This window comes from Orcinus orca, chromosome 15, assembly GCF_937001465.1.
Source record: "Orcinus orca chromosome 15, mOrcOrc1.1, whole genome shotgun sequence".
Classification (NCBI taxonomy): Eukaryota; Metazoa; Chordata; class Mammalia; order Artiodactyla; family Delphinidae; genus Orcinus; species Orcinus orca.
Window position 1 is genome coordinate 17,422,489 of NC_064573.1, and position 12,319 is coordinate 17,434,807.

The following is a 12,319-nucleotide window of genomic DNA, read 5'->3' on the forward strand; positions in this document are numbered from 1 at the left end:
AAATTTTCTCTCTTCAAGGAAAATAATCAAGGATGTAAGATTTCTGACATTTAAAGGAAAGTCTGTCATGCAGTTTTTTTAATGGATGATTATGGATATCAAACAGTTATGCCGAATATTCTACTGAATATATTTAAAAGAACAATAGTTTTATTTTTAAATGTCAATATTCACAATAGCCTCAAAATTATATCTTTTGCAAATGTTTAAACTTACTATTAAAAAGTTTTAGCTGTCACACTATGGAGAACAGTATGGAGGTTCCTTAAAAAACTAAAAATGGAACTACCATACGACCCAGCAATCCCACTACTGGGCATATACCCGAGAAAACCATAATTTGAAAAGAGTCATGTACTACAATGTTCACTGCAGCTCTGTTTACAATAGCCAGGACATGGAAGCAACCTAAGTGTCCATCGACAGATGAATGGATAAAGATGTGTCACATATATACTATGGAATATTACTCAGCCATAAAAAGAAATGAAATTGAGTTATTTGTAGTGAGGTGGATGGACCTAGAGTCTGTCATACAGAGTGAAGTAAGTCAGAAAGAGAAAAACAAATACCGTATGCTAACACATATATATGGAATCTAAAAAAAAAAAAAAAAAAAGGTTCTCACGAACCTAGGGGCAGGACAGGAATAAAGACACAGACATAGAGAATGGACTTGAGGACATGGAGAGGGGCAAGGGTAAGCTGGGACAAAGTGAGAGAGTGGCATGGACATATATACACTACCAAATGTAAAACAGATAGCTAGTGGGAAGTAGCTGCATAGCACAGGGAGATCAGCTCAGTGCTTTGTGACCACCTAGAGGGGTGGGATAAGGAGGGTGGGAGGGAGACGCAAGAGGGAGGAGATATGGGGGTATATGTATACATATAGCTGATTCACTTTGTTATAAAACAGAAACTAACACACCATTGTAAAGCAATTATACTCCAATAAAGATGTTAAAAAAACAAAAACGTTTTAGCTGTCAATATAAAAATGTGCAAGGGATTAACATTTCTTGATACTCATTAGAGAGATGGTGAGCAAAAAAGTTTGAAAGCCACTGGACTAAATCATGTCAAGGTTTCACTAACCTCTAGTATTCTAATGTCAAGATTCTAAATAAGGCTCTCTCTATATAAGTCCTAGGCTATCTGGAGTGACACAGAAAGGTTGGGCCCATTAAAGAGCCCTTGGTAGAGAAGGTGAGATTTGAGCAGGGTTTTATGAATGGAAAACAGGGAACCTGAAGAACCTGGGAAAAGATGAAGAGGCCTCTGCAGGAGAGGGGAAGTGGATGTGCCCGGGGGGAAAATGGGAAGAGTGTGGGTTTTCAGGTCTCAAGAAGCTTGAGTTCAAATTCAGGTTTTACTACATTTTGGCTGAGCTACTTTGAAGAAATCTTCATTTCTATTTTGATGATCAAACGAAGAGACAGAAAATAAATTTTTAAATTATAAACTAACAGCACATGTTAGTCATTAAACCCTTTTCCGCAGAAACCATTGAGCAGTAGCAGTTTACACAATGGTCAAAAGCATGAGCTCTAGAACCAACAGCGTGTGTTAAGAGAAAAACTGCCATTTCCTGGAGGAAGGATCTCAGCCAGGTTAACGAAACCTTATGTGTAAAATGGATATAATTGAGGAACAGCCCACTTGATAGGGTTATTGTGAGGATTAAGTGAGTTAGTGCATGTAAAGAGCTTAAAATCATGCTCAAAAGAATTATGTGGTTGCTTTATTATTGTTGGTGGTGGTATTCCTATTATTACTCCCTGATTCTCAATGTCAAACAGAGGTCAAGAGATTACCAACCACTAATACGTATTTGTTGGATTAAGAATCTAAAAAGGGGTTGGGGTCTGGTGGGGAGGGAGGATAGGCAGGCTGCTAAGTCTGTAGGAGGTCTTTAATAATAAAGCCGCCAAAATGGCTCCCTGGTTTCTCCGGAAAAGTATGTGACAATGATCTGGTGAACTTGTCTGCTGTCATAACTAACAAAGTAGCCTATATCTTTTCCCCTTGCTTAAAAGCCAAAACCCCAAAAGAACACACTGCAATTTACGCTACAAAGAATATCTTGATATAATCGGTAGGATTATATTTGTTAGTTAAGATGGCACATTTATTAGAAATGATTCTGCAATATGGTAGGTACAGTCTGTCCTTACCTAAGGGAGTTCTGACACTAAAGGACCAAAAGACCTCATTATAAAATACCCTTACCTATTATTAACACACCAACCACAGAACCAAAAGTAGCAATATGACACAAACCCTTTGAGCTCTGAATGTAATTTTTTAGTCATTATTGGAATAATTTTATTGGAATACTTTTTAAATTACAAAAGTAATTCGTAGTTCCTCATTCACATTCTTTAAAATACATATATATATATTTATACACACACACACACACACACACACATTTTTAAAAAATAAAAAATTGGTTCTCCACCCCTGACTTTTCAAATCACATTCAGGACAAGATGCATAGTTTTTCAGAAATTATTTTAGAAGTTAGAAGTTTTGGCTAAAGTCTTGACCAAAATGTGGAAACACAAAGCTCAGAAATGTGTTATTTTAAGAAAAGCATTTAAAAGACCATGTTTTAACTTTTAAAAAGAAGTCCCAGAACTATAACTACAGGGTAATGTGCCAAATAGATTGTGCTGCTTTCCAATGTCATTTAAGCATTCTATCTGAGCTAAAACTCAGGATATGTTCAATATTCTGAGATTTTGTTAACAGGTAATATGTACTGAGAAGCAATAGATCGGCATTAGGAATTTTTAACTTACAAGTATGTCTGGCCAGTGAGTAGTTGGATCCACCACTAGTCAAACCAAATCCCTCAGGAATTTGACTAGAGCTTCGAGGTCTGGTCAGCAGTTTAGGAGGTTCAATTTCTGCACCAAATTCAGCTCCTATTACTCCTAGTAAAACAATAGCAGTAGCTTGCTTTCGTCTTTCCTCATAAGATGTGGAAATTTTTTTCATCTGTGGGACACTTGATAAGCAACCTGAAAACCAAAACATAAGAATAGAAATTAAAAGACTATCAATACATATGATAAGAAACACATTCCAGATTGGTCACTCAGGAATGAACAGGCTTTTCAACAAATGGCACTGGGACAACTAGTTTTCCATGTGCAAAAGAATGAAATTGGATTTCTACCTCTCACCATGTAAGAAAATCAACTCAAAATGGATTACAGTCCTAAATATAAGAGCTAAAACTAAATAACTTACAGAAAAAAAAATAGATGTATATTTTTTCATGATCTTGGTTACACAATGATTTCTTAGATCTTATAGCAAAAGCATGAGTAATTAAAAATTTTTTTTTAAATTGAACTTCAGTATTAAAAACTTTTGAGCTTCAAATGACATAATTAGGAAAGTAAAAAGAACATACAGACTGAGAGAAAATATTGCAAATTATATATCTAATAAGGGATTGTATCCAGAATACTTAAGGACCTCTTCTTACAACTCAATATTAAGAAAATCCAACTTTTAAAATGAGCAACCAATTTAAATAGATATTTCTCCAAAGATATATGAATGGCCAATATGCATATTAAAGCTGCTCAACATCATTGGTCCTTAGAAAAATGGAAATCGAAATCACAGTGAGATACCACTTCACATCTACTAGAATGGCTGCAATTAAAAGGACCGACCATGACATGTATTACTGAGTCTGTACAGAAATTGAATCTCTCATGCATTGCTGGTGGCAATGTACAATGATACAACTATTAATACTTTGGAAAATAGTTTGGCAGTTAGAGTTATAACATATGGCCCAGCAATCCCACTCCTAGGTATCTACCCAAGAGGAGTGAAAACAAACGTACACATAAAGACTTGTACATGAATGTCCATAGCAGCATTATTCATAAGAGCCAAAAAGTAGAAACAACTCAAAAGTCCATCAGCTGATAAACGTCTAAACAAAATGTGCTACACCCATCCAATAAAATATTATTCAGCAATAAAAAGGAATGAAGCATTAATACATGCTGCAATGTGGATGACCTTGAAAACACTATGCTAAGGGAAAAAAGCCAGTCACAAAGGACCACGTGTTGTTGTATAATTCCATTTACATGAAATGTCCAGAATAGGCAAATCTATATAGACAGAAAGTAGACTGGGACTGAGGTGAAATGGTTAATGATGGCTAATGAGTACTAGGTTTTTGAGATGAAAATCTTACAAAATTAGATTATGATATCTGCACAACTCCAAATATACTAAGAATCGCTGGATTCTACATTTTAAAGGATGAATTTTATGGAATATAAATCATACCTAAATAAAGCTGTTTTTAAGAAAAAATTGCTAACTCATTTATTAATTTGCCCACTAACTTTACAAATATTTATCGAGCACCTACTCTGGGCCAGGGAATTGCAAACAGGAAAATAAGTAGTCCAGGTTCTCAAGAAGCTCACTAGTACATACAAAAGGAGGAAATGCTGAATTTAAAACTCAAAAGATAAGTGGAAGTTTGCCAGGAAATAAGAGAGATGGACAACAAGATGAAGGCAAAGGATGAATATTTTGTCCAGATGGACCAGAATGCAGAAGCCCAACCTGCCGTTTGAAGAAGTACTCACAACCTGGGCAAAGCTCAGTATAATTTCATATGCAGAAGAAATGCCAGCATGACACCCAAAACATAATGGAGAACAATTCGAAATCTTTATTAAAGTATCAGTAACTAGGTAATGGGGAATTACTCTCTTAACACATAACACTACTTCTTAAAATTTACTTTCCCAGCCTTTCTCTAAGGTAACTACACCTCATTCATTCTCCCAAATGCTCTCAAGATTTGGTCTTTTGCTCAGTCTTACCCTTTTCTAGTTCTACTTGTTTCTGTAAGTGGTCTACCTTTTATTTTTTTGTTTGACATTTATTATACGATATCACAAACATCAAAAGAATTACATTGAGAATATATAAAGAATATCATGAAATATACATGTATACAAGTAACTTCATAAAATCTTAATGTTTTCCATAGGTGCTTGCAGATTTTTAAAAGTAATTAATTAATGTGGATATAACTAAAGCCTACCATGGATTGTGTCTTGACGTTACTATGCCTCCCTCTTGCCCTAGAGGTCACCATGATCCTCACCTTATCAAATACTTTTAATCTATTATATCTATATCTATCTATTATATAACCATATCAATGTTACCTGAGATGTATATTTTCTGGCCTTGAACTATGCTTGCATTCCAGGGGTAAACTCAGAGTACATGGATGAATGGAGATCAATAGATAGGTAGGTAGGTAGGTAGGTAGGTAGGTAAATAGGCCAATAGACAGACTCTGAACTAAATTTGCTAATAGAGTTTTTTGAGTTTATGTCCATAGGCAAGATTGAACTATGATTTTCTTTTCATGTACTATTCTTGTTGGGTCTTGGTAGCAATATAATACAAGCCTCCAAAACTGGGTTTTCACTCCCCAATTCTTTGAAAACAGTTAAAGGATTCTTGAAGTTAGATGACAATTCTCCTCTAAAATGACCAGGGCCTGTGTCTCAGGATGCTGCCCTTCTCGAATCAGGGAGTAGGGGATGCAGGGGCAGGGAAGGTGCAAGGGTGGAAGAAGGAATATTTTTTTATTATGAATTCATTTTCTGTAATACTTAGTTATTTGGTTTGATTTTCTGTTTCTTCTTGAATCATTTTGGATAGCTTATAGTTTTAGAATTACCCATTTCATCTAAGTTTTTAAATGTATTGGTCTGAAGTTATTTAGAGTGTTCTCTATGATTTAAAAATCTCAATTGTATCAGTTGCTACGAATCCTTTTAAGTATTATTTCCTTGTGCCTTCTCTAATATTATTTTTCATGACTTTCTTAATCAGTTTTTCTAGAAATATATATTTTATCAGATTTCCAAAAATACTGTGGTTTTGATCTTACTGTTTCAGCTTTCTATTTCACTAATTTCTGCTGTTATTTTTATTATTTCTCCCACTTCCTTTAGGTTTTCTCTCTGTTCTCTCTTTCTCTTTGCTTTATTTCTAGGTTCCCAGATTGAACACAGCTCACTTCTTTTCATTATTTTCTATTATGGTTAACAGTACAAGTCACAGAGTGAGCACCCATTTTCCTCTACTCCTTTAATAATACAACCTCAATTTTAACTGAATAGCAATGTATTCATATTCTTTCCATGTCCTTCCAGGAACCGAGGAAGCCATAAACTAGCTCCTGGCCTTAAGCTCTATTCATTGCATATTTTAAGTCCTCTTTGCTCATAGGAGCCAAAGCCTGCTTCTGGAAAGCAACTATTGGTTTTAGTCCAGATCACTGCATTTCTATTCCATTACTTGTCCACAACGATATCTATCTTTCTTGAGCCTAGTTATGCCTTGTTGGTTTTCTATTTGTATATTTAATCCATCATAGCTACACATTTGGTACAGAGGGATTTCAAAAGTGAACTTCTGAAGCCATCCTGATTGGCGGTCAGCTTTCTGCTCTTTCTAATATTAACCCATCCAGCTTTTCTGGCTTCTTTCAATCCATTGTTCTATACATTAATTAAATCAATACAGTGAAGGGTCCTCAGAGCAGTATGCCAACCAAGAAATTAGCAGCAGGGGCCTCGGAATACTTTTAGATGTTTTATTTTGTCTCTTCGTTTGTTTCTTTTTTTCCTTTTGTCATTCTATACTACTGCAAGTAAGGCAGGGAATGACAAAAGGGGAAGCTAAATAGGTACTAAAACAAGAGGCCTTTGTACAGCAAGCTGAAGACTTTTAACTTTCGGCTAATGGAAAGCCACTGAACAATTCTCTATAAGCTGGTTACTTGAGATTTACTGTCAGAAAGCTCATGATAGCAGTAGTATGGGAGGGGGACTGTGAGGTAAAGCAAGACCGGTGTCAAGTAGAAGCAAAAGACGGCTCATGCAATGGTCAAGTGGAAAACAGTGAGCACCAGTGGTGGCAGAATTCACGATTCATTCCATCAGCTCCTCAGTCATTCAGCATATAAGGACCAAAGATGGAGTGTGTGCATGGCATTATGCAAATATGAACTAATGAATTGATACGGGATGAATTAAGATGAATTAATAGGGATAAGAAAAGCAAAGTCCCTGTCCTCATTGAATTTAGAGGCAACTAAACAGGAATTAGAAATGTAAAGGTGAAAAATCAATGAGAACTTTATGGTCTAAGAGAACAGTACGTGTAAGAACCTAAAGCATAAAGAATTTGTTGATTTCTATTGCAAGAGTAGGCCACGGGGCTGCAATGCTATGAGCAAGAAGGGAATGGTAGAACGTGAGGCGACAGTCAGGAAAGGGGCAAATCATAGATGACTCTACTGGTCATATTCGCATTGTTCAATCCTTTGAACAACGGAATTTAGGGTTTTAGAAAAACACTCTGAGCGTGCACGAAGAATGCTGGAAATGAGATGAGCAATAAACAGGGTATTGTAGAAATGAAAGTGAGAGATTCAGGTTGGTTTGGTGTTGGGATGTTAAATAGGAGATGCAGAGAAGTGGATGGCTTCCAGATCCTGGTGAGGTCTGGGTAGTTGATAGAAACACTACAGAAAGATATTTGGTGTCATGCTCTGAATCCTTTAAAAAATCCTCATTAACTAAAACAAAAGTAAAACAAAAATTTTAAAACCCTTGCAAGAGAGGTAGGTCTGGCCCTTCCAGAAGCCAAATTAAAAAAAAAAAAAAAAAACCTAGAGCACAAGGCTTCTTAGTATACTTAAATTCCATTTATTTAGCTGTGCTGAGAGACAGAATAGGATGTGGGCAAGAAGACCCAGCTGAATCTAAGAAATGGAAATGGAAAGATATTACAAAGATGTGAAGAGTTGGAAAGGAATCCCTGAGTAAAAAAGTGGCATTAAAGCTCTTAAGGAAAAATGGGCGATTAGTTATCTAGGAAGCTGAGGTGGTAACATCAAAGAGTAGTTACTGTTTATTTGGATTCCAAGAAAATTTTGGTGCGATTGAGAACGAAAAAGATTTGCTCTTGTTGTTGCTACAGTTTCTTAGCTTCTGCATGTCACATTTTGTTGTTTAAAAAAAAAAGTTAGTTTAGGAAAATTGCCATTAGTTTTAAAGCATGTATAGAAAGACAAAATCTGAAATGAGACAACAGAAAATAGATCCATCTTTAAAAATATTCTAATTCTTTCATGTAAAATTTTAGCTATTATTTTCCTAATTTGCTTTATTGTGTTTGGTGTATTTCAAATCACATGCAGACAACTTTATAATAATGTTCCCCCAATGTTATAAAATTATTTTGTAACTTCCAAAGTCATATTTCATGAATTAACATTTCTTGTAAAAAGCTTCAATTAAAATGTTTAAGAATATTTCAGTTACATAAGACATATCTTCCAATCTGATACCACAGTATGCATTTCTGTCTCTTCATGGATATTTTTTCTAACTTTTTAAAGACAAAGAGGAAATGTTAGTAAAAGTATTAGCATGTACACGTGAGTACAGATTCAAAGTATGACACTGATCTGTGATAGTTTATAGTAACCAAAGGGGGAAAACACCCTAAAAGCTTAACCATACTAAAAAGGAAGAAAAATCAATAATCACTGCCTCTGTGTTTAGAAGGATGAAAATAGACCCTAATTCTAGACAAAGTGATATTTAACAGTTTGATAATCTATACCTCAGCACATGCATTTAAAACCAACTTTATTTCTGTACAGGAACAGACACAAGGAGTAAGAGCTCTGGGCGACTACATCTAGATTCCTGTAGTACATATTTTATTCTTTACATAGTCTTCTTGAAACAGGAAGCCAACCAAGCTCCCCTCCCCCCTTGTCTCAGCAAGAGCATGCTCCATAACAATAGTTCAAAGGAAAGCTCTATTCTGCAGTTGCACTGATTGTTCTGTCAGCTGACCTCTGCAGAGGGGAATTGCTAACCGCTGCCTTGCTCCTTAGCTGACAAATGAATGATCGCAGCTCCATCTATTTTCACTATGGCTGCCTCTAGCCCAGGTGCTCAGACAGAGAGCCCGGTGTGACATCTTAGATCAAGATGAATTGGCACAAACTCCTGATCCAAGATTGTTTTATACCATTTAATTTAGTTTCTTCCCCTGCTTGGATGAGCACAGCTCTGGTTATGGATTTCTATTCTAATGTACTGAAGCAGGCCCTGAAAGAAGCCAATGAAGCAGCTGCTGGAGCAAGGGACTGCAGGGATACTGATCAATAGGCAAGGCATTGACCCCAGCCGGTCAGCCTCTGCAACAGCCATGCTCGAAGGGGGAGGGGGCACGGAGCACACATGGGCTGCTTCCAGTAGGAAATTAAACAACAGGGGCATTTGGAGAGCTCCACCTCCACCCTGGTCCCCCTCCTCCTCTGTGTTCCTTTTGTTTAATTACCTCAATCTTGTCCTAACTCCCACTTCCTGGGAAGGAATTAAGACTTTAGGGAAGTTTTAATAATGTTCTTTAAAACTGCCATTTGTAAATTTTATTCTTAAGCTAATAGAAAGAATCCTAACAGGTGCCCTCTGCTAAGTGGCCAAAATATGAAATCTTAATTAGCTGTCAAGTACATCTCTTGGTGTAACTTAAAGTTTGGCATGTGCACAAGCTCATAAGAACACTGTCCAACTGGCTATGAACACTACTGATGCTGAAATTCTATGGTATGTAATTTTTATCAGTGCTCAGGGCTGAAAAGACGATAGCTCTTTGTTAACATGGAAAGAAGTAAGAACAAGAAAAGGATCCCCCAGAAGAGACACTGACTGATTAGTAAATGTATAAGGTGACAGATGCCCATCCCTGCTACTATTCTAACAACAACACAGCAATTTCTGATTCTTTATTTTTTTTCAAATTTGGAAACATTTAAAATTATTGGCTTCGCCTGTTTTCTCCTAAATAATACAAGATATACACAATTAGCTGCAATGTTTTCCTACAAATAAACTGACAACCAAATAGGAGATTCTGAGATATTAAAAATAAGATAATTCTGCAAAAGTAGATCTTTCTACAGTTTCATTCATCTCATGAAAATTTGGTGTTTTTTCACAGAGACATGCCTCCATTTAATCATGCTAAAGGGTGACACGGAGATCCATTTTCCTGACAGGACGGTTGATCACCCTATCACAGTAAGAAAATTAATACCTTCAACTAGCCCTGTGTGGAAAACAGAAGCTACCTGCAATGGTAAAGGACATAAATGTTCTAAATTTGAAGTTGCAGACAGAATACTTGTTCTGTGTGAAAATAATGTTTCCTCATTATTGGGTTACTTTAAATAAAATATGAGCCTTTGATTTTATTAAAACAACCATTTAATTCATACAGTGTTCCTCAAAAGTACATAATTGTCTTTAGATTTAGCATAAATGACCCTAGCTTTCCAGGAGCAGGAGTAAATCCTTTACTTACAGCTTAACTAGAACACAGGTAAAATGTTTGAGAAGTTTAAGCTATTTAAAGGGCTGCGAGATATTGATTACTTCATTTAAAAAGCAGTCAGAGAGTGCAACCAAGAGGTCAAGATAAATTTAACAGTTTGAAGCACTTTACTAAATAACTCTAAAGATCATGTTAATTGGCTTTGTGCAGTTCCAGGGTAAAATTAATTTTATCCTAGCTTACAATAAAAGGATTAAAAGACATATTAAGTTCTTCAGTTTTAACTGGAATAGGAATCAATGGATTTGAATTAAGGCTAAGGGCGGTTTTATGAGAGATGGCCTACCAGCAGATACTTTATATCTGCTATTAGCCATATATTGATGGAGCTCTGTTATTGTATTAGGTATTAAAACCTTAGAGAAGAATATTCCACAAATTACTACTCTGAGAATATACTTTAAGAATTGGGTGATTTGACCTGGAAATATTGCTGTCAAAAGTTTGATTCTTTGTTTAGGATTCAGTATCAGAATGCTTTTTATAGCTGACTTATCTATGTTACAATGTCTATAATTCTAGTAAAAATTAATGAAATGATGTAAAGTCCATCACAATTCACTTCGAGATTATAACTATATTTAAAACTGTATTACAAGCATTATCATTAAGGTTTTTTAAACCAAAACATTACATTCAGATTAATTTTAGCACACCAACTTTATGCTAGAAATTCCTGGCAATAATAGAGTCCAAGAGACACTCATAATGATACAAATATTTCCTGCATTTGATATAAATTTCAATATACTCTAAAACATCACTCTCAAAATTCAGAAATGTCTATTTATTATAGTAAAATGGAAGTACAATTTTAAATGTTTTTTCTTCACTCTTTCATTATTTAACAATATGTTTTGGAACTATATAATAGAAAAATAAATTGCTTTTACTATGAGCTGCCTAGAAAAGCAAAAAATACAATTCATAGTTAATAGGTATATGTGTTAATATATTATTAAATAACTGGCTTTGTAAGACTTTAGAGGAATGACTGGGAAAAAGTAAGTTGCAAGATCTCACAGCAGAAAACTTCAAAGGGCAGCATGTAAAGACTACTTAAAATAATAATTTGGATGAAGCTAGAAAATAGTTTCTACTGTAGTTCTTTACAACTCTTTTATGTGCAGTAAAGTGTATCTGCTAATATTAGGTTATGATTAATTATTAAAGAACAAAAGTAAATTTAGCAAAGTGAACTTTGTTAACACAGGCAATCTTAAAGACAAAGGAACTTTCAGAATTAAGACACATGATTTACTATTTACAGTGTGAAGCTCTACAAATATTAGCCAATAAAAGTACAAAAAATTTCTTTCTTTTTTCAGACCAGTAAAATATTCTTCCAAATTTTCATTTTTATCTGTTTCTCTTTTCTCAGCCCCATTGACATTTTAAACGTGATGGGGTATTATCAGCAGATATTAGGAAAAACATATATAAAATTGTATATTAGGTAAAGATGAGTTTAAATAGTACAGGACAGTGAAATATGTCAAATGAAAATATATTTTAATACATTTCGGAACTTAAACAACAGAAGTACCTAAAAGAAATTAGATCTTCAAATGTGAGTTGAGTTCTAATTGTTTCTTACATGTACTTTAATAAAAATAATTTCTACTTACTTCTGACTGACTACTATCTAAATTAATATACCTAGTTGCCTAATGGAATATTAATTTATTTTTAAGATATGCCTTTTAAATAATTATACTGTGCTAATCAAAAACATTAATTTTACAAATACATATACACATTGGTGTACATAATTATATGCACACACATTAAGTATACAACATTCTTAGCTTTAGTGTCTTGA

General features: G+C 34.8%; 1 protein-coding gene across 9 annotated transcripts in view; it reads right to left on the bottom strand.

Moving 5' to 3' along the window:
* Nucleotides 1-12,319, bottom strand: part of WDR7 (WD repeat domain 7) — a 389,035-nt gene that overhangs the window by 172,368 nt on the left and 204,348 nt on the right. For all 9 annotated transcript variants that reach the window (XM_049698641.1, XM_049698642.1, XM_033421490.2 and 6 more), the window contains one exon: nucleotides 2,808-3,029. In XM_049698641.1, coding sequence (XP_049554598.1) covers nucleotides 2,808-3,029 — 222 coding nt within the window. The remainder of the gene's footprint in view (nucleotides 1-2,807; nucleotides 3,030-12,319) is intronic.